General features: G+C 51.3%; 1 protein-coding gene across 3 annotated transcripts in view; it reads left to right on the forward strand.

Moving 5' to 3' along the window:
• Positions 1-4,546: 4,546 nt before the first annotated feature.
• Positions 4,547-23,760, forward strand: part of LOC137430145 (folylpolyglutamate synthase, mitochondrial) — a 56,917-nt gene continuing 37,703 nt past the window's right edge. The window contains exons 1-2 of one of the 3 annotated variants that reach the window (XM_078780322.1): positions 4,547-4,652; positions 11,222-11,345. In XM_078780322.1, the coding sequence (XP_078636448.1) occupies positions 11,274-11,345 (72 nt within the window). In that variant the 5' untranslated portion in view covers positions 4,547-4,652; positions 11,222-11,273. Of the gene's footprint in view, positions 4,653-4,727; positions 4,893-11,221; positions 11,346-23,760 lie in introns of those variants that run through there. The other 2 variants (XM_078780324.1, XM_078780323.1) reach the window with 2 other exon arrangements.

A 23,760-nucleotide genomic window follows, 5' to 3' on the forward strand; every position in this document is an offset into this window, starting at 1 on the left:
TTACTCAGGCCCAGGTCCTCACATCTGGCCGTGCCCAGTCTGTGCTTCATGAGCATCATATAAAGCGCACTCGCTATGCTCACCAGGTCTCTGTCATGGGTCTGTATCTCCTCAGACAGAAGTCATACTCCAATTACTGCTCTGGTGTTGAGGGACCACCTGAGTCTCTAGAGATCTGGGCTCAAAGGTCCAGAACTCACAATCCCATGTTCATGTTCTGGTCTACCATCGTGGACCTGGAGCTCCTAATGTGCCGCTTCATCCTTTCTCTCCGTGAGGGAGACTTCCTGCTGTATGTGCAGGTCTATGATAGGACTTCTATTCTCTATTCTTCTATTCTATTCTTCTATTCCCACAGCAGAACGACAGGCACCTGAAATAAAAAAAAATAAAAAAATTTAAATAAAAAAATTAAAATTTAAAAAAATTGTCAAACATAAAAATTAAAAAATGTAACATTTCCTGTCAAGGCTACTGTCAAACAGACAGATTTAGAATCAGTGAGGTCCAAAACCCTAGAAAAGTGCTTTTAATTGTAATTATGTGACTTTTGGTTGGCTAGTAACGGAAAAGTCAGTTTTTGAGTGGCGGCCATTTTGAAGTGTCAAATATGGCGCTCCCATTGAGAATTGGCTTTGGCTCCCGGCAGATTTGAATTCAGCAGGTCACAAACTACAAGTGTGCCAAGTTTCATGCTTGGAGACAAATTTGCACAATCCCCCCTTAAAATCCCCCTAACAGACCAGACTATTATACAGACTTACTTAAACCCCAGGACAAGACAAAAGACAGACTACGGCCAGACTCACACGAATGGATGGATGAGGCCAGGCACGGATGACTGGAAGGGGGAGGAAGGTTCGGCTGGACGCGGGAGGATGGCCGGGCCGGGAGTGAGCAGCCGCCGCCCTTCCTCAAAAGCAACGCTGCCGTCAACGCTCAAGCTGCGGTGGTCAAGGCTCCACGCTGCTGCTCCGCACACTGGTACCACCGTACACCACAACACAGCACACCACCGTTTGGAAAGAAAACTCGAAAGCCTCGTTGCCGCTCGGGGCGTTGCGTGACGGGTTATCTCCTTCTCTTTGTGGACTCCTCTTCCTCCACTGATGGACTTTCAACAACAACCACCGGTGGACTTCTTTTGCACTTCTCTCTCTGACGCATCTCCCTGCAATCCTTCCCCACACCCTTTTATAAGGCGCGTCGCGATCAAGCCGCGCCACGCCCGTGATGGTATCTCACCAGCCCTGATTGGCTGGTGGGGGCTCGCTGGGCTCCACCTTCTGATGACGAGGGGCGGAGACACGCCTTTCTTCCCCAACTTGACCGCGTGCGTAATGGAGTTTTGGGGTGAAGGTGGTGCCAATAACCCCACTCAAAGTTACTGGCACTTCGAAGATGCCATGGGGGCATCGGAGGGATCTATCTTATGTCAATTCGATGCAATGCAGTGTCAACTAGTGGGAACAGAGCCTTAAACTACATAGAATAAGAAATAACTATTGAAAGGTATATGATTTTCTACGTGCATGTATATGGACTAACTAAGAGGACGACCTTTGACCTTTACACACAAAAACGGAGGTATATTTACAACAATTACAAATCCACAACAATATATATATATATTTTTATATATATATATATATATATATTGTTGCGGATATGGGATTTGGCCTCCATCCATATCCGCTTGTAAATATTCCCCTATTTCCCCAATACTCCCCAACTATCCCCAATCCCCCATTCCCTAGTCCCATTGTCTGTAAACAACACTCTGTAGAACCGACCTTCCCCTTTTTCCCCCATTAAATGTCGTGCCCAGGTTCACCGCATCTCACGTAGACAACTATAGGACATCTTGCTAGTTATTCTTAGGCTATGTCAGTTAAGGACTCGTTTCCATTAATTCTGACTCTTCGTTGCACCAGAATGTGATTGTATGGCACCAGTAGTGAGTTTAGGACCTCCCCATACCTCCTCCCATCTTCCTCATGAAACTACAACAACAACAACAACTACAACAACAGCGCGCGGGGAGTGTGCGTCCTCACTCCGGCTTGGTTAGCCGCCATTGCCCATGTGCTCCGGCGGGGTTACCACGAAGGGGCTGACTGTCGGCCCCTCGTCAAGGGCGGAGCCCGGTAACCCCCCGCACCCAATAAGAAGCGGCGGGCCGATTCCATCTGGGGCGGAGCTAACGAGCCGAGGGCGTGTCACTCCCCGCTGGATATACGCAGCCACTTACTGGACGTGACGTCAGATGCGCCCCCAGCTTGAAGAGAACCAGACGCCACCTCCAGCGCGACGATACCTCCCTGCATCTTTTGGACCGCGCTATCCTGTCCCTGAGCCAAGGTGCACCTTGTGCTGTCCATCGACTACCTGCCCTTCCTTGCCATCAATCCCTGTGTGAGTCAGTCTTGTCCTGTTTATCTGTGGTCTGTCGGGGCTACTATAAGACCGTGATTAAGTGCCCACCTTCCTATGCTGTACCTCTTGTCCTTGTAATCTCAACGTTCCGCATACAAATATTATAACCTCCTCCGGAGGTCTTGAGAACTGTACCCCTGGTGTCGTGTCATTTAACCCAGCCGTTGTGTCCTTTCCTCAATTGATTTAGCGTAGCGCGACTCGGCCAACGTTCGAGTATAATCGGGTAAACTGTGCAGACGCGGTCATACCAAACCGCTCGGTAAACTAACATCCAAAACCGCGTCTGTAACAATATATATATACTGTATATATATATATACAGCGCATGCACAAAAGGCCTCATTTAGCTTTCATTTTGAAGGTCGTGTATTGGTTCACTCTGTCTCTGACAGATGTCAGTTTATGCTCGAGTAACTAAATTTTTTTTTTGTTTTGTATACAAGATCGAGGCTCGTGAAAGAGCTAACATTAATCACACAAAAAGTCAAACCGACACATAAAACATAAGGGGAGCGGTAGACGAGGGGTTTGAGAGGGGGAAGGACACAAACACAACATTTGAGAGCAGGGACATCGAGAGAGCTGTGGGAGGGAGAGGGCTTGGTCTGTGGGAGGGAGGTAATTTGAATTGAATTTCACATTTTGAACACCATAGAACTCGAACCTGCAGTTTAGCAACACGTACTTTGGCCTTGAATTTGGCAAATTGTATGGAATCTCGTCTCAAGTGCACATGCACAGTCAGTATAGCAAATGCGTACGCACGATGCGTATATACCAAGATAGCTTGGACGTATGCACACTCGCCTCTAAGCTCTCTAGCCTGGGTTTGAATGCTGACTCAACTATAAACTGTCATCCCCGTGTTTCACAGGCAGGGTGATTCATCAATGTGTGCACCATCCCTTGGATGGACGTTAAACTGGCTTTCTGTGCGCCAACATTCGTTGGTGGACATTAAATAACCCACTGTGCACTTCGAGAAGAGTAGGTGAGCTATCACCGACACCCTGAGTAAATTCCAAATTTCTACCCTAACCAACAGAGGGCACTGCATCAGTGGAACAGCTGCGTCCTCAACCATTGATGCATACGAACGAAAGAAGTCTGTCAATCTGTCAAACAAAATTGAAAATCATTCGAAAAAGGAAACTGTGTTTGGAAACGTCATAAAGAACACAAGGCACAGGCACGAGTAACTAATTTAACGTGTTAATATAAGGTGGTGTAAAAGACGGTGCATAAATGGCAATAAACTCAAAACGTTTTGGTTTTTTCCAGGGCTAAATGTTTTATTTTATTTGAATTTAATTATACATTTGAACACTGGAACATAATTCACCCTGTTTGCAATTCCAAAAAGCTTCAGTTTAGCAGTATACTTGGGATTTGTTTTACGCCATCTCGACCAATCAAATTTGCCGTGCGCTCTGAGGGCGGTCGTGCTCGGAAACGCAAAGCAAGATTTGAAAACACCTTTGGTTCCCAATTGAAATGGTTCACATGTCCTTTTTGTCAAGGCTGCACGCGGTAATAATGTAGTCTATGAACTCTATAGTTACCTTTGCTGGAGGAGGGTATTGGATTGCATTTGGGTCTGTTTGTTTTGTCTGCACAGAATGTGAGTATGTGTATGAATTGAATTAGACCCTTAACAACTCTAAGACCCATAAAGACCCCGAGGAGTTCTATAAAGAATATTAAGTTCTCAACCTGCACGAACGCCATAACGATATGATTCCATCAGGCATCACACAAGGAAATGGAAATTTGACGCAGGAGGAAGTGATTCGGCCCATCATGCCCCGCGCCACATCAACTTAAACGACACAATTTCATTGGGAAATGAGGGAAGGAAGCAGGACTGTCACCATGACTGCAGCCTGAGAAGTGCACCAACCATACTTTACTGACCTATGTTAAGCCAAAGTTTGTATACTTAATCGCACACTATAAGTAAGCCATGTCGAAGTAGTTCGTGTCAGGTTAAATAAATTCCTATCGCGTTTTCTGAATTTACTTCGTTACTCTCTTGTAGGTACTGCATTTAATGCCAATGTTTGCTGTGTGCATATTCTTTGGAAAAGTCATCGCAGTTAAAAAAAAATAAAATAAAAATAAAAATACAATATACTGTATATATATTATAAGGAAGGGGCTTTGGCGGTGGCGCTTTCCTGTCTGTTTCGCGAATGAATACACGTGGAACCTTGGTAAGGATACCGGGGCGTGCGCACGCCGGTGTGATACATGCCGCGGATCCGGAAACGCTTTTAAAAATAAAAGTTGTTAAAGTAGGAACAAGTCATTGTAAGGGTGTATATACTCACATTAAAATGTATTTTGTTGTTTTAAAACAAATCGATTTGGTTTGTTCAGTGATCGTGTGCTTGTTGTTTTCATGTATCGTGCACGAAAGCGATTTTGACTTTGACTTTGAGGGAGCAAATGAGGTAAATCCTGTGAACGAATCGCTGGATAGGATTGTTTTTCGCGCGCATGATGATTGATGCATCGCTTGCTAAATGAAACGAAACGTATCTGTACCTGCATTATTCGTTGGAGGGGGTGGGAGGCAGCCAGATTCTACAATGCCAAGGGGGGGGGGCAGGCTCTGCAATGCCGGGGGTGGGGGGCAGACTGCAATGCCAAGGGGGAGGACCAGACTCTGCAATGCCAGGGGGTGGGGGGCAGACTGCAATGCTGGGGGGGGGGGGGGTCAGACTCTGCAATGCTGAGGGGGGGGGGGGGACCAGACTCTGCAATGCCGAGGGGGGGGGTGGAGGGACCAGACTCTGCAATGCCGAGGGGGGGGGGGAAGGGGTCAGACTCTGCAATGCCGAGGGGGGGGGGTCAGACTCTGCAATGCCATGGCGGTGTGTGGGGGTAGACTCTGCAATGCCGGGGGGGGGGGGGGGTGGGAGGCAGCCACACTCTGCAATGCCGAAGGGGGGGGGGACCAGACGCTGCAATGCCAAGGAGAGGGGGGCAGACTCTGCAATGCCAAGGAGAGGGGGGGCAGACTCTGCAATGCCAAGGAGAGGGGGGGCCAGATTGCAATGCCATGGGGGGTAGAGTCCGCAATGCCAGGCGGTGGGGGGGGGGCAGACTGCAATGTCAGGAGGGTGGGGGGGACCAGACTCTGCAATGCAAAGTGGGGGGAACCAGACTCTGCAATGCCAGGGGGTGGGGGGGCAGATTCTGCAATGCCGGGGGGTGGGGGAGAACCAGACTCTGCAATGCCAAGGGGGGGCAGACTCTGCAGTGCCAGGGGTGTGGGGGGCAGATTCTGCAATGCTGAGGGGGGGGGGACCAGACTCTGCAATGCCAAGGGGGACAGACTCTGCAGTGCCGGGGGTGTGGGGGGCAGATTCTGCAATGCTGAGGGGGGGGGACCAGACTCTGCAATGCCAAAGGGGGAGGGCAACCATACTCGGCGATGCGAAATGGGTGGGGGGGGGGGCATACTCGGCAATGCCAAAGGGGGGGACGTACTCGGTGATGCCAGGGGGGGGGGACATACCCGGCGATGCCAAATGGGGGGGGGACATATTCTGTGATGCCAAAGGGGGGGCATACTCGGCGATGCCAAAGGGGGGGCATACTCAGCGATGCCAAAGGGGGGGGGACATACTCTGCGATGCCAAAGGGGGGGGGACATACTCTGCGCTGCCAAATGGGGGGGGGGGGAGACATACTCTGTGATGCCAAAGGGAGATGGGGATAACCATACTCGGCAATGCCAAAGGCAGGGGGAGGAGGGGGGAACATACTCGGCTGTGCCAAATTGGGGGGGGGGGGCATACTCTGCGCTGCCAAAGGGGGGGGGACATACTCTGCGATGCCAAAGGGGGGGGGGGGACATACTCTGTGCTGCCAAATGGGGGGGGGGGGGAGACATACTCTGTGATGCCAAAGGGAGATGGGGATAACCATACTCGGCGATGCCAAAGGCAGGGGGAGGAGGGGGGAACATACTCGGCTGTGCCAAATTGGGGGGGGGGGGCATACTCTGCGCTGCCAAAGGGGGGTGGGGATAACCATACCCGGCGGTGCCAAATGGGTGGGGACGACCATACTCGGCGATGCCAAAGGGGGGACCAACCATACTCGACGATGCGAAAGGGCGGGCAACCATACTCGACGATGCGAAAGGGGGGGCAACCATACTCGACGATTCCAAGGGGGGGGCATACTCGACGTTGCCAAAGGGGGGGGGGGACATACTCTGCGATGCCAAAGGGCGGTGGGGATAACCATACTCGGCGGTGCCAAATGGGGGGACGACGACCATACTCTGCAATGCCAAAAGGGGGGCAACCATACTCGGCGATGCCAAAGTGGGGGGGGGGGCAACCATACTCGACGATTCCAAGGGGGGGGCATACTCGACGTTGCCAAAGGGGGGGGGGGGGACATACTCTGCGATGCCAAAGGGCGGTGGGGATAACCATACTCGGCGGTGCCAAATGGGGGGACGACGACCATACTCTGCAATGCCAAAAGGGGGGCAACCATACTCGGCGATGCCAAAGTGGGGGGGGCAACCATACTCGGCGATGCCAAAGGGGGGGGGCAACCATACTCGGCGATGCCAAAGGGGGGCAACCATATTCGCCGATGCCAAATGTGGGGCGACATACTCCGTGGTGCCAAATGGGGGGCAACCATACTTGGCGATGCCAAGGGGGGGGGGCATACTCGGCGATGCCAAAGGGGGGAGGGAGGGACATACTCTGCAATGCCAAAGGGGTGGGGGATAACCATACTCGGCGGTGCCAAATGGGGGGGGGGGGGGTGGAGACAAGGACCATGCTCTGCAATGCCAAAAGGGGGGGCAACCATACTCGGCGATGCCAAAGGAGGGCCAATCATACTCGGCGATGCCAAAGGAGGGCCAACCATACTCGGCGATGCCAAAGTGGGGGGAGGGGCTACCAGGTTGGCAAAGTCAAAGGGGGACGTCCAACTTCGGCGGTGTCATAGGGGGGAAACCAGATCCAGTGGTGTCAAGGGGAGGGGGGGGGGGGGAGGCAACCAGATTTTGTTTTGTCAAGAGTGGGAAAGCACATTTGGTGGTGTAAAAGGGGAGCAAATATTAATTGGTGTAAAGGGGGTTAACTTGACTCTGGCTTCCCCCACCGTCTTTACACTGCAGAGTCAAACATCCATAGGTTTGCAATACGAGAGCAGGCTTTGCTGGCCAATGTAAGGAAACTATTATTAACGCACAGGTTGAAAACCTGGTGCGTTATAGCGTTTGCCTGGGAATTTCTGTCTCTCCAAAAGTGAAGCTCCGTTTCTGTCGCTCAGATGTGTAGCCAGTTTCTGTCGCTCAGATGTGTAAACATGACGTCATCAAATCTATATTTAGGCTAACCATGGGCTACCCCTTTGGCTGGTACGCGGCCGCTCGCTAGTACATAATATAGGATATATTTGTTATATGTTATGTTATAGGATATATAGGATATATGTTATATGATATAGGATATATATAGGATAGGTTATAGGATATATTTGTTATATGTTATGTTATAGGATATATAGGATATATGTTATATGATATAGGATATATATAGGATAGGTTATAGGATATATTTGTTATATGTTATGTTATAGGATATATAGGATATATGTTATATGATATAGGATATATATAGGATAGGTTATAGGATATATATGTTATAGGATAGGAATATAGGACCCAAATGACCCAGAGGACCCAAATGAACCAGAGGACCCAAATGACCCAAATGACCCAAATGACCCAGAGGACCCAGAGGACCCAAATGACCCAGAGGACCCAGAGGACCCAAATGACCCAGAGGACCCAAATGACCCAGAGGACCCAAATGACCCAAATGACCCAGAGGACCCAAATGACCCAGAGGACCCAAATGACCCAGAGGACCCAAATGACCCAGAGGACCCAAATGACCCAGAGGACCCAAATGACCCAGAGGACCCAAATGACCCAGAGGACCCAGAGGACCCAGAGGACCCAAAGGACCCAAATGACCCAGAGGACCCAAATGACCCAGAGGACCCAAATGACCCAGAGGACCCAAATGACCCAGAGGACCCAAATGACCCAGAGGACCCAAATGACCCAGAGGACCCAGAGGACCCAGAGGACCCAAATGACCCAGAGGACCCAAATGACCCAGAGGACCCAGAGGACCCAAATGACCCAGAGGCCCCAAATGACCCAGAGGCCCCAAATGACCCAGAGGCCCCAAATGACCCAGAGGCCCCAAATGACCCAGAGGACCCAAATGACCCAAATGACCCAGAGGACCCAAATGACCCAGAGGACCCAAATGACCCAGAGGACCCAAATGACCCAGAGGACCCAAATGACCCAAATGACCCAAATGACCCAAATGACCCAGAGGACCCAAATGACCCAGAGGACCCAAATGACCCAGAGGACCCAAATGACCCAAATGACCCAGAGGACCCAAATGACCCAGAGGACCCAAATGACCCAGAGGACCCAAATGACCCAGAGGACCCAAATGACCCAGAGGACCCAAATGACCCAGAGGACCCAAATGACCCAGAGGACCCAAATGACCCAGAGGACCCAAATGACCCAGAGGACCCAAATGACCCAGAGGACCCAAATGACCCAGAGGACCCAAATGACCCAGAGGACCCAAATGACCCAGAGGACCCAAATGACCCAGAGGACCCAGAGGACCCAAATGACCCAGAGGACCCAAATGACCCAGAGGACCCAAATGACCCAAATGACCCAGAGGACCCAAATGACCCAGAGGACCCAAATGACCCAGAGGACCCAAATGACCCAGAGGACCCAAATGACCCAAATGACCCAGAGGACCCAGAGGACCCAAATGACCCAAATGACCCAAATGACCCAGAGGACCCAGAGGACCCAAATGACCCAGAGGACCCAAATGACCCAGAGGACCCAAATGACCCAGAGGACCCAAATGACCCAGAGGACCCAAATGACCCAGAGGACCCAAATGACCCAGAGGACCCAAATGACCCAAATGACCCAAAGGACCCAAATGACCCAGAGGACCCAAATGACCCAGAGGACCCAAATGACCCAGAGGACCCAAATTCTATGTATGTTTCTATGATGATGTATGTTTTGGTGAATACATAATGTGAATACTAGTAGCAATTTTACAAAAACCATGGCATAATTTCAAATCTTGACCCGAGATGATAATTATGCTACATCATAATTTCCATGTGCCAACCTGGGCGGAATCCAAGTGGATTCACTTGTTATTGTTGTTATGTACTAGTAAAAACCTTGTCAAAAATGACAGGTTGGAACAGTTTATTCGACGGTGCAGCGTCGTGAGCGTGCTGAAGTCTGAAGCGTCACCGAGTGTCAGGTGTGCTTATATCGTCTTTATTTATTAGACATCATGCAGGTGTAAATGAACATTTTTTATTTTGCATGTGTTGCAGATCACGTGCAGCAAATCTCACCTCTCTGCGCCTTGTGTATATATATATATATATATATATATATTTTTTTTATGCTTCTGTACACCGCCCTTAGGGCTCGGTTTGCAAGCCACCGTCTACATTTCCAAAAGAAGAGACAATAATTACTCTTTTACGGAAAATGTTTTTCGAGTTTTAGCCTCAAAAATAGACCGTAGTGAACACACCTTCTTGTTAAAAGATTGGGCTTTAAAACCTTCCCTGATGAAGGGGACAGACACCTGTACAGACACACAAACTGACTGTTTTATATGGTATATTATTATTATTACCCGACAGTGGGTTACATGAATAGGTACATGATGGATCATTCCCCTGGAGTAGATCCAAATGTGATGACGTTTTCATAGTAAGTATGAAATCTGAGTCAAAGATGTAATGAGATCTTCGTTTCGCAGTGTTCCAAATACAGCATCGGTGATCTTCCAGAATGTAAGGCGGTGTTTGGTTCAGGACGCCAAGCGGTTTTATGCTGTCTCTCAGGGCTTGCATTAGTGTTATGAAAGGGGGAGGTGAGGGGTGGTACAAGATGGGAAAGCGAGGGTTGAGATGGGAAAGTGCAGGGGGAGGAGACAGGATGGGAAAGTGCGGGGGGAATAGATGTGGATGGGTTGGGGTCTTCAAACATCCTGAGACTCTTGCAGATGGAATCTCGAGCCGAAGTGCCCGAGATAATTAACGCTGTGACGTGGTCGTTGACATGGAGGGGTTTGAGTGTTAAGAGCGACCTTACCACAGAAATACACATGGAGGAATTCTGTGCATTACTGTGCTGTGGCTCCTGTTGCGAAATACCAAGCACAAAGTGTTCCTCTCATGAGGTCGAATTACAAAAAAAAAGAAGTAATTTTGGTAATTATCGTCTCATCCAAAATAATGAAAACGTACTTCAAATGGATTCAGCCTGTCTGCATACAAATCCACTGTGAAAATGTTCTGGCACCCTCTGCGCTGCCCTATAAGAAATACATCACACCTTGATTAACACCTGTGTACTGGAATTTCATTATTATGAACAAAAACAAGAGTAACTAGAAGAGCACTCGGTACAGTGCGTACCTCCGCCACATAATGCCTGATCCAGTGGAACGTAGCAAACCCCGAAACCCGTGGCTGTAACAGTATTTTGCCGCGTAAAATACTCACTTAAGGCCTAAGCAAACAGTTACCTTCTGTGTAAACCTTACCCTTGTTGTCACCCGAACCAGCACGCTTCTTATTTCGGCTGGATTGTCCAACTTTTTGTCTTTTTTTAATACTGATTTTTTAATTATATCATCAACAGGTCTCCACGGCTGCAGCTCATCTGACTTCCCAAGGAGGTGGATCCCTACCTCATGTTCGGGGGTAGTTTGTGTCTCCTAAGGGTATCTCTGGCCTCGAGCACACGATCCATGATGGACTACAAGGTTATCCACTTCACACTGCGCGTTATCACTTTCCCACTACAGATTGTTTGACTTCTAAAATGTTATCATCTTTTTAGCTATTTAGGCCAATAACTCTTATTGATACCAGTGAAGAGCAGGGCTCTTGCTTGAGATGGACGAAGTGACGGGCAAGACACAAACTCGTCCGAGAAGATGTTTATTGTAAAAACCAACTCGGGAACTCTTAAAAAGCCCGTTTATCGGGCTGCATATATATCACAACCAGAAAGCACAACCGAAACCGAAAGCCACGCCTCTCAGGCGAGGCGCGCTTTGGTGGTCACGTGACCGACAGGTGCAAAGGATTATAACCGCATGCGCGGCACGCTTTGGTGGTCACGTGACCGGCCACCCCGGCGCCGTGGTTTGCCCGCCGGTTACGTCACCGGCTGGAGCAAGGAGATTCTGTTGTTGGTCTCGCTTGGGGGACCCATGGGTCGCTACACACGCCCCCCCAGAATGGACTTGATCCAGGAAGGTCAACCTGAGGGGGGTCCGGATGACCCGACCGAAACGACCCCTGGCCATTCGCGGGGGGGGGGGGGGGGGGGGGGTCCGGTGTGGTGGTGGGTGGTCAGACGGGGGGGTGCAGTGGACGGGGGGCGGCCGCGCCGCGGTGGGAGAGCCAGCCGTGGCGGCTGGCCGACGTCCATGTGAGCCGGCTTGAGGCGGTCCAGCGAAATCCGGTCCGCCCAGCCGCCGATGTTGACGATGAAGGACTTGTTGTCCCGTCGTAGGACCCGGAAGGGTCCGTCGTATGGTGGCCGGAGTGGCCCCCGGTGCGCGTCGTGGCGCACGAAGACGTACTCCGCCGTGCAGAGTGCTGGGGGGACGTAGGATTGGGGGTCGCCGTGGCGGGACGTGGGCACCGGGGCGAAACGTCGGGCGGCCTCCTGGAAGTCCGTGCGCTGGCACGCGGCGGACCAGGGGCTGGTGGCGTCGGGAATGAACTCGCCCGGTACGCGGAGGGCCTGGCCGTACACCAGCTCGGCGGTGGACGCCTGGAGGTCCTCTTTGGGAGCCGTGCGGAGGCCCAAAAGGACCCACGGGAGCCGGTCAGCCCAGCCGTCGTCCTGGAGGCCGGCCATGAGTGCGGCCTTCAGGGAGCGGTGGAACCGCTCGCACAACCCGTTGGCCTGGGGGTGGTAGGCCGTGGTGCGGTGCAGGGTAACGCCCAACGTGAGGGCGACCGCGCCCCATAGTTCGGACGTGAACTGTGGGCCGCGGTCCGATGAGATGTCCGCTGGTGCGCCGAAACGCGCGACCCAGGTGGCGATGAACGCCTGGGCCACGTCGGCGGTGGTGGTGGAGGCGAGGGGCACGGCCTCTGGCCACCTGGTGGTCCTGTCCACCATGGTAAGCAGGTGGGTGAACCCCTGCGACGGGGGAAGGGGACCCACCAGGTCCACGTGGACGTGGTCGAACCGTCGCTTGGGCACGGTGAAGGGAGCCAGCGGAGCCTGGGTATGACGGTGGACCTTGGCCCGCTGGCAGGGTGTGCAGGCGTTGGCCCAGTCGCGGACGTCCCGTCGCAGCCCATGCCAGAGAAAACGCGCCGCCACCAGCCTCTGGGACGCCTTCCGGTCCGGGTGAAAGAGGCCGTGGAGTGAAGCAAAAATGCGACGCCGCCAGGTGACCGGCACAACGGGGCGAGGTCGGCCTTGGGAGATGTCGCACAGCAGGACCGTGTACGCGAAGGGGACGTCAGCCAAGCGGAGGCCCATGTCCGCCACCCGGAGCGCCTGCACCGTGCCGTCGGTGGCCTGTTCCGTTGCCATTAGGGCGAAATCGACGCCGAGGTGGACGGCGTTGGCGCCGGCTCGAGAAAGGCAGTCGGCCACGGCGTTGTCCTTCCCGGCGACGTGCCGGATGTCCGTGGTGTACTCCGACACGGCGGAGAGGTTGGCTGGCGGGCCGACCACGGCTCCGTGACCTTGGCCATGGCGAAAACCAACGGCTTGTGGTCGACAAAAGCCATGAATGGGCGGCCCTCCAGGAGGTGGCGAAAATGGCGGACGGCCAGGTACAGCCCGAGGAGCTCGCGGTTGAAGGTACTGTCCTTCAACTCGTTGGGCAGGAGTTGCCGGCTGAAGAACGCGAGCGGCTGCCAGGCCCCGTTTACCCATTGTTCATGGACCGCGCCCACGGCGTAGTCGGAGGCGTCCGTGGTGAGGGCGAAGGGAGCCTGGGGTACCGGGTGGGCCAGCAGCGTGGCGTTGGCGAGGGCCCCGTTTTGCGCCGGTAAAAGCAGCGTCCATGTCCGTGGACCAGACAACGTCGCGTTTCGCCGGCTGGCCGCGGAGGGCGGCGTACAAGGGCCGCATGAGTTGCGCAGCTCGGGGCACGAAGCGGTGATAAAAGTTCACCATCCCGAGGAACTCCTGCAGCGCCTTGACGGAGCCGGGGCGCGGTAAAACAGCGATGGCCTCGACTTTGGCTGGTAGCGGCACGGCGCCGGTCCGGGTGATGCGGTGGCCCAAAAAGTCGATCGTCGCCGCACCAAAGTGACATTTGGCTGGGTTGACGATCAATCCGTGCTCGCTGAGGCGGCCGAACAGCGTCCGGAGGTGGACGAGGTGCTCGGCTCTGGACGTGCTGGCGACGAGGATGTCGTCCAGGTAGGTGTAGAGGAACGGCAAGTCACGCAGCACGCCGTCCATCAGGCGCTGGAACGCCTGTGCCGCGTTTTTGAGGCCGAAGGGCATCCGGAGGAATTCAAAGAGGCCGAAAGGTGTAATAACGGCCGTCTTCGGGATGTCGGCCGGGCGGACGGGCACCTGGTGGTACCCCCGAATCAGGTCCACTTGTGAAAAAATGGTCCGCCCCGCCAACCGGGCGGAAAAATCCTGGATGTGCGGGACGGGGTACCTGTCAGGGGTAGTGGCGTCGTTAAGGCGGCGGTAGTCGCCGCATGGCCGCCATCCGCCCCCCGGCTTCGGGACGATGTGCAGCAGCGAGGCCCAGGCGCTGTCGGAGCGCCGCACGATGCCGAGGCGCTCCAGCGCGGCGAACTCGGCCTTGGCGACGGCGAGTTTGGCGGGATCGAGACGGCGAGCCCGGGCGTACACCGGCGGGCCCGTAGTGGGGATGTGATGCTCGATGCCGTGACGCACCGCGATGGCTGAAAACGTCGGTCGTGTGAGGGCCGGGAACTCCACGAGGAGACGTGCGAAGTCGTCTGCCAATGGGAGGACGCAGGAAAACTCGGTGGGCGCGGAACGGCTCAATACGCATGCCAGGGAGCTGAAAGTTTCGGCGTTGACGAGACGCCGGCGTTTCACGTCGACCAGCAGCCTGTGGGCGCACAGAAAATCGGCCCCGAGCAAAGCCATGGGGACGTCCGCCGTCACGAACTCCCAGTGAAAGAGCTGGCTGCCGAAGCGGAGGGCGACGGTGCGTGCCCGAAGGTGCGGATGGCGGAGCCGTTGGCCGCGATTAAGGAGGGGCCGCAAACGGCGGCCCGCCTGTCCTCCGCCGAAGCGGGAATGACGCTCAGCTGGGCGCCGGTGTCGCAGAGAAAGCGCCGCCCCGACGCTTGGTCCGCGATGAATAGCAGGTTTCCGGAACGGCCGGCGTTCATTGCTGGTAGGGAACGCCGGCCCGCCCGTTTCCCGACTTGCCGAACGTGCACGGGGGTCGACATGATCGGGCGTGCCGCCCGAACCTGGCGTGGAAATAATACCCGGCCGGGTCCGGCGGGAGCTCCGGTCGGGACCGGGCGACGCGGCGTCGCCGCTGCCAGTCGCGCCGGCCCGGCGGCCTCCGGGAAGGAAACTGCGTCACGGGCGCCGGGCAGGTGGGCGGGAGGGTTCCCGGCCGCCACCCCGACGAGCTGGCTCGCCGGTCCGGCGAGCTGGCTTGCCGAATCGATCTTGTCGGCCTCCTTGGCGAGGTCGCGGGGGTTCACGATGGTCGTGCCTGCCAGGGCGACCCGTACCTGGGCCGGGAGCTGGCGAAGAAAAAGCTCCCGAAACAGGAAATCCGAAGGGTGCTCGCCAAGCAACGCGAGCATGTAGTCCATGCGCTCGGACGGGCGCTTATCGCCGAGCTCAGGAAGGTCGAGCAGGCGTCGTGCGCGCTCAGCCGGGGAGAGGGCGAAAGCGCCCAGAAGAAGTGCCTTGATGGCGTCGTACTTGCCGTCAGCGGGCGGGTTCTGGAGGAAGCTCAGGCAGCGGGTGGCGGTCGCGGAGCCAAGCACGGCGACCACGTAATGGTATCGCGTGGCGTCCTCCGTTATGCTACGCAGGGCGAACTGGGAGTCCGCCTGCGTGAACCAGACGGCGGCATGTGCTTCCCAGAAGGTGGGCAATTTGAGGGACACTGCGGTGTCCATCGCGTGTCGTAAATTCGGGGTCACCAGTGAAGAGCAGGGCTCTTGCTTGAGACGGACGAAGTGACGGGCAAGACACAAACTCGTCCGAGAAGATGTTTATTGTAAAAACCAACTCGGGAACTCTAAAAAGCCCGTTTATCGGGCTGCATATATACACAAAGAATTAAGTTAAGCACCCCCCCCCGTTTTTTTACAACCTCGCACATTACAAGTTTGTTGTCGTCAAAACAGTGTAATATACCCATGATATTGCTATATTTTCTGGAGAAGTGATATTATGGTCACATAAAAACATAACAATCATGCCGTTTTCAATATTTTATTCTGAATAATTTAAGGTGAAATTTTTTGGGAATTTTAGGCATATTTTCACCTCAATTTAAGTATGGAGCTATAGGTCCATCACGGACAGTGTGGATGACGTTTATGTTTTCTAACGTACAGTCATTGTTCTGAGAAGACCTCTAGCGATCTTTGCGTCAATAACGTGTGTAGGACCCACGTGATCGGATCACTGACTCAGCCCTACGTCTCATAGACCCTGTAAGCCGTCGTATGCGTTGCTGTGGCAGGTTGAACCCCCTCGAGCACGTTTGGGACATGTTGGGACGACAAATTGCGAAGATGGTCCCTCCAATAGCCAATCTGGATGAATTGGAACGTGCATTACATCGGGAATGGAACAACCTGCCACAGCAACGCATACGACGGCTTACAGGGTCTATGAGGCGTAGGGCTGAGTCAGTGATCCGATCACGTGGGTCCTACACACGTTATTGACGCAAAGATCGCTAGAGGTCTTCTCAGAACAATGACTGTACGTTAGAAAACATAAACGTCATCCACACTGTCCGTGATGGACCTATAGCTCCATACTTAAATTGAGGTGAAAATATGCCTAAAATTCCCAAAAAATTTCACCTTAAATTATTCAGAATAAAATATTGAAAACGGCATGATTGTTATGTTTTTATGTGACCATAATATCACTTCTCCAGAAAATATAGCAATATCATGGGTATATTACACTGTTTTGACGACAACAAACTTGTAATGTGCGAGGTTGTAAAAAAACGGGGGGGGGGGGGGTGCTTAACTTAATTCTTTGTGTATATATCACAACCAGAAAGCACAACCGAAACCGAAACCGAAAGCCACGCCTCTCAGGCGAGGCGCGCTTTGGTGGTCATGTGACCGACAGGTGCAAAGGAATATAACCGCACGCGCGGCACGCTTTGGTGGTCACGTGACCGGCCACCCCGGCGCCGTGGTTTGCCCACCGGTTACGTCACCGGCTGGAGCAAGGAGATTCTGTTGTTGGTCTCGCTTGGGGGACCCATGGGTTGCTACACCAGCACCTTGCATCCAGGAGTATAAAATGAAGACACTGCTGCTTTGGCACAGAGATTACCTGCATATCAACTTGTGCTGCTCACTGGTTCACCTTGTCATGCTGCAATTTCAGTAAATAATTGTTTTTTTTCTTTTTCTGTAAATAAACTACATATGGGCAGGGTACAGCCCGAAGTGGAGATCGGTTTCTGAGGTTTGGGACATGGAATGTAGGGACAATGACAGGGAGATCAGGAGAAGTGGTGGAAGTATTGGTCAGAAGAAGAGTGGACATATGTTGTGTGCAAGAGACGAGATGGAAGGGAAGTGGTGTGAGAATGGTGAAGGGTAGGCAGGGACAGAAATACAAGTTTGTGTGGCAGGGGTGCCTGGAGGGTGTGAATGGTGTTGGTGTCCTGTTTTCTGAGGAGATTGTAGACAGTGTGGTGAGTGTGACGAGAGTGAGTGATAGGTTGATGATGGTGAAAATGATGATTGGAAAGCTCTTGGTGAACGCCATCTCGGGATATGCTCCGCAGGTTGGTCGGAGCGATGAAGAGAAGGACAAGTTCTGGTGTGCGATAGAGAAGCTGATGGAAAACGTGAAAGATGAGGAAGTTGTTGTGGTATAAGGAGACCTAAATGGACATGTGGGAAGGAGTATGGATGGTTTTAAGGGAGTTCATGGGAGTTACGGATATGGTGTGAGAAATGGAGAAGGTGAAAGGATTTTGGAGTTTGCTGATGGAGCTGATTTGTTGATTTGTAATACTCAGTTCCATAAAGAGGATAACAAGCTTGTTACATACACGTCAGGTGGGTCGACGACAACCGTTGACTACCTGATGGTGCGTAGGCGAGATAGGGGGCACCTCCGGGACACAAAGGTGATCCCGGGGGAGGAGGCTGTTTCACAGCACCACTTGGTTGTCTGCGACATAAGGGTGAAAGGTGCGAGGAGAGCTCGGCGGGTGAAGTACCAACCGAGAATGAAGGTGTGGAGCTAGAAAGAGGTGACAGTGAGGGAGGCATTAAAAGAGAGGCTGAGTAGGGTAGAGGATGATGTGGTTGAGCTTGAAAGTGGTTGGATGTCAATGAAAGATCGTCTGTTGGTTGCCGTTGGTGAGGTATGTGGATGGACAAAAGGGCCACCGAGGCACTCGGAAACATGGTGGTGGGATGATGAAGTTGGAAAGAGGATTGACGAGAAGAGGAAGAAGTTCAAGGAGTGGCAGAAGGCGAAGAGTACGGGAGCAGAAACAGCAGAGCATGAAAGTTATAAGGCAGCCAAGAAGGCTGAAAAGAAAGAGGTAGCAAAGGCGCAGGAGGCATGTAGGAAAATGTTCGGAGAACGCTTGGAGTCGGAAGAGGGTCAGAGAGCAGTATTCAGGATTGCAAAGCAGATCGCGAAAGAGAGGTGTGATGTGATGGGGGTGAGTTGCTTGAAGGATGAAGTGGGACAAATCGTTGTGGACCCAGATGGAATTAAAGGAAGATGGAAAAGATATATGGAAATGCTGTTGAATACAGAGAATGAATGGGATGGCAACATAGAGTGTAACCCAGTTTTAGGACCGGCAGAGAAGATAACTGAAAAGGAAGTTGAGGAAGCGATAAAAGCAATGAAGAGTAGAAAAGCGGGAGGGCCGACGGGAGTTGTGGGAGATATGTTGAAGGCAGCAGGAAGTTGGGGTGTGAAGAGAATGACAGAGATCTGTAATCTGGCGGTGAAAGAAGGCCGCATTCCAGTGGATTGGGAACCGAGTACCCTCGTCCCTCTATACAAGGGGAAAGGTGACCCTCTAGAGCAGGGGTCGGCAACCTTTTTGACATGAAGTGCCAGTTTGAAATGTTCTTGTTAATTAGTGTGCCATATCAACATTAAGTTTAACATTAACTTTAATTATGACACCACATCAAAAAAATATTTCCAACAGACATGGAATTTTATTCCATCCATATAGGCTACATGCATAGCAACAACATTTTAAAGAAACATTTATCTCTCATAATCAGGATATTGTAATGATCATTTCTATCATTGTAAAATTTGTCCCCCATGAGGTTACAAATTATATGCACGGACCCCATTTCAAAACACTGCTTTCAGTAACTCATTTACAAAGTATTGCATTGGGAACAAATGTCAAAAAGGGTGAATAAAGTGTATCAAACAGAAATACCAGTACTATACAAGAATGCTGCCATCCTCATGAAAACATCCACATCTGAGTTGGAACAAAAGAGATGGACAAACAGCTGCATATGCAAACCCATCTGTACTACAAATAAACAGATGCCTACCAGTCAGTGTGATCTCTGGCCCTGCTTTCCTTTGCTGAGCGCCATTATCTGGGGGTTGTAGTTCGTCACTTTAAGTTGCACACATGCTTCGGAGTGGTCGGTTGTCAAACGACTGTGGGAGGGGCTGAGCACGTTCTTCATGTGTGAGAATATCTACTCACAGAGGTACGTTGACCCGAAGACTGACAGCAAAGCCAGTGCAACGTTCCGGAGACAGCTGAACTTCTTCGGCACGGATGTCCAGCAGATAAAGATGCAGGTTCCGTGATCTTGCACTGCCGTGGTTTCTAGTTGTTTCCGTAGCTCTGCAAACTTAGTCACCCACAGTGTTGAACTCTTCAGCTCAATCAGCTGCATTTCCATGTCCTGTGTATCCAACCAGTCTATCAGAGATAAATCCAATTCGTGTCCATCAAAGCTGTCTGGCTTGATCAAGAAAGAGAATTCGGTCCATACTTCTGAAAATCCCCAAATCTTGTTGTGAACTCCGACTCAATCTCGCTCATGTATTTGCATATTTCAGCGGTGCTGATGCTGTGAGGACAGCTCCCTTATGTTTCTGATGTAGCGGAAAGTGGAGGTAGAAACATCGCTTGAAAAGATTGCTAGCTTGCCGACAAAAGCCGTCCATGTGTCGAACATGTCCAAAATAGTTTGCCCTGCACCTTGCAGTCGGAGATTGCGCTCGTTGAGGTGTCCCGTAATATCCGTGAGAAACATAAGTTTCACAACCCACTTCTCGTCCTCTAGTTCTGTGTAGTTTTGGCCCTTTTCAGCCAGGAAGGCCTTGATGGCATCAAAGCAGCTGACAAACCGCTGCAAAACTTTTCCGCAGCTTAGCCACCTAACCGCTGAGTGGAGAGGGATATCTTTGTATGTGCAATCCATTTCCTCGAGCAGGGACTGGAACTGTCGGTGTGTCAGAGCAGATCGCTTAACTATGAAATTAATAACCTTTACTACCGTAGCCATAACCTCATTAAGATCTGAATTTGACGTCTTTGCACAGAGGTTTTCTTGGTGTATTATGCAGTGGAGTTTCATGATGGGGTGACTGACTTTTTCCTCAATTAATCTGACAGCTCCCCTCTGTTTCCCGACCATGGCGGGGGCGCCATCTGTTGTCACTGCAAAAATCTTCCTGATGTCAATCCCTCGCTCCTCAAAATGTTCCATAAACACCTTGGCTATGTCATCACCGTTTGTTGTGTCAGACATTGGCTTTAAGCAGCAGAGTTCCTCTCTTACAGTCGAATCACAGTATCTTGCCATGACTGCCAAACGTGGTATGTCATTCATGTCCATGCTCTTGTCAAGTGCAATGCTAAATACCACAGCATCTTTTAACCCAGCTATTTGCTGCGCGCTGACATTTTCTGCCATTTCTTCGATGCGTCGCTCAACACTTCTAGCTGACATGGGAATATCTTTTATTCTTGATTTGATTGTCTCTTTGTTTGGTAAGCCTTCAAACAGAACCTCTGAGCTACAGAGAAAAGCCTCCTTAATATATTCGCCATTAGTGAATGCCTTTCCGCGTTTTGCAATGCAATGAGCAATGCGATAGCTTGCTTCATTCGCATGGTTTTTAGCAGTGGCAAAGATTTTGAGGGAATTGGCTTGCTTTCCCATACCTGGACATGGCAAGTTTGATGGATTCTGCCTTGTCTGCCTGATCTTTGAAAGTTTTCTCGTGCTTTGTCTCAAAATGGCGCTTAACCCTCGCCGTTCGACAAACAACATTTTCAAAACATAAAGTACACACAGCACGGTCCTTCTGAAAAACAAAACCCCACTCTTCTGTCCATGAGGGCTGGAATGCCCGAACCTTTACTTTAGCTTTATTAGCTAGCGGGCTTGCCATCATCTACCGAACCTTAACCGCTTCATTGCAATCCCTGTGGGAAATGTGAGCGGGAGGCTGTACCGTCAATCAAACAAAATAAGACAGGCCGCGCAACAGCCAATGGCTGTTCAAGAGGTGATTTGGCATGCAGCTGAGAGGGCACTGCTTTCGCCAGTGTGCCAATGATTACGCTGCCGCGTGCCAATGGTGGCACGCGTGCCTAAGGTTGCCGACCCCTGCTTTAGAGTGTGGCTCGTACCGAGCGAGAAAGTTATTGGAGCATGGAATGAAGGTATTGGAAAGGGCATTGGAGAGGAGGATAAGGAAGAAAGTGAAGATCGACGAAATGCAGTTTGGATTTATGCCAGGAAGAGGAACGACAGACGTGCTTTTTATTGTGAGGCAGTTGCAGGAGAAGTACATGGAGAAGAGGAAGAAGTTGTTTCTTGGGTTTATTGATCTGGAGAAAGCATTCGATAGGGTTCCACGCAAAGTATTGACATGGGCAATGAGGAAGTTAGGAGTGGAGGAATGGTTGATCAGAGTAGTGATGGCAATGTACAAAAGAGCGTGCACAGCTGTAAGGACGAAGGACGGGAACAGTGGTGAGTTTGAGGTGAAGGTGGGAGTGCATCAGGGGTCGGTACTAAGTCCACTACTATTTGTAGCTGTGATGGAGGTGCTGGCTCAGAACGTAAAGGAGGGTTTACCGTGGGAGTTGTTGTATGCAGATGATCTGGTGTTGATTGCGGAAAGTATGGATGGACTGAAGGAAAAGATGAACAAGTGGAAGGAATGTATGGAGACAAAAGGTCTGAAGGTGAATATCGGAAAGACGAAGATGATGGCAAGTGGTAAAGCATGTGGTGAGGTGGAAAGAACTGGGAAGTGGCCCTGTGCTGTGTGCAGGAAGGTGTCTGAGTGAACTCCATTCAATGTACAATGTGCGCTGAGTGGGTTCATCAAAAATGTAGTGGTCTGAGAGGGTCATTAACCAGTGTGGCAGCAACATTCAAATGTAAGGTGTGCACAGAGGGAGCTGCAGATGGAGGAAATGTTGAGTTGGATCTTGGAGACGGCGTGAAGCTGGAAGGTGTGAAAACATTTTGCTACCTCAGAGACATGCTGAATGGAGAAGGTGGATCAGACTCGGCAACAGTTGCTGGAGTGAGATGTGCATGGAAGACGTTTCGGGAACTGAGTGGCGTGCTGATGAGGAGGGGAGTGTCGTTGAAGCTGAAGGGAAAGGTGTATGCTGCACGTGTGAGAAGTGTTATGATTTATGGGAGCGAGACATGGGTAATGAACGTAGAGCAGCAACGAAGGTTGGAAAGGGTGGAAATGCGAATGGTTCGATGGATGTGCGGAGTATCGTTGAGAGAGAGGAAGACAAAGGATGAATTGCGAAAGATGATGGGAATAGAGCCTGTGATTGATGTTGTGAAGAGGAACAGGTTGCGATGGTTTGGTCATGTGTTGAAGAAGGATGAAAGTGACTGGTTGAGAAGAGTGATGGAAATGAATGTAGAAGGAAGTAGAGGACGGGGAAGACCGAGAAAGACTTGGCCAAAGATGGTGGAAGAAGAAATGCGGGCAAGGGGGTTAACAAGGAGAGATGCACAAAATAGGGCAAAATGGAGAACATTGTCATGGGGACCGCAAGGCTAACCCCCGCTCTAGCAGGGGAAATGGTCTTTAAAATGCGTTGTTGTTGTTGTTGTTGTTGTTTTTCTGTAAATACAATAATGTTGTGTCCCGATCTGTTTTTTTTGTCCTCGCTCTTCCACGACCCTTGACCATGCCTAAAGAAACGCTTATCTTCCCTTTGTATCACCTTCTACCTCCTGTTCTCCAAGAGCTTTATCTTCAGCAATGTCATTGACTCGTAAATTGGGTACAGTACCGACACTCCTGAGGTAAAAGAAAAACTTGTTAATAGATAGGAAAGAAACTAAGGTTTAAAAATTAAGTGCACAACAATTGATGAACTAGTTAACAATAAATAAATAAATAAAATTCTCCCGGCGCAAATTATTATTTGGAGTGACTCATTGGATGACAAAAGCATGGTGAGCAGGATTCTAAATTGAGTGGGTAAGTGGTGGTGGACTTGTGTGCAGCCTGTGGCTGCTGGTTGCATCATTTTCTGGGGGCACGGTTGCCACTGATGCAATTTCTCTATTTAACCAGTAAGCTGGTACTCGTTTTGCTGACCGCGGAAGGATGACAGGCTGAGTCAACCCACGTGGTCTTAATTCAGCGGCATGACAGGGACTTGAGCTCAGGACCATAAGATATCATGCTGGCTGCATTAACCGTTAAGCCAACACCAGGCTTAGTGGGTAAGTGAATGGCATGATGACTTGTCTGCTTTACTTGTGTTGCTAGAAACGCGCACTCCTTTCGGGAACATGAGCAAATTGTCAGCTCCTGTGAGGGGCGTGGGAATTTTTTGTGTCCATGACCTGACGCTGGGTACTAATTCTACCAACATGTATGCAAAATTTGGTTGAGATCGGGCCAGACCTGTTTTTTTTCCTATGATTTTCAGATGTACATACATGCATGCATACATACAT

Source organism: Myxine glutinosa, chromosome 6 (assembly GCF_964187855.1).
Source record: "Myxine glutinosa chromosome 6, kmMyxGlut1.1, whole genome shotgun sequence".
In the NCBI taxonomy this organism is placed as follows: domain Eukaryota; kingdom Metazoa; phylum Chordata; class Myxini; order Myxiniformes; family Myxinidae; genus Myxine; species Myxine glutinosa.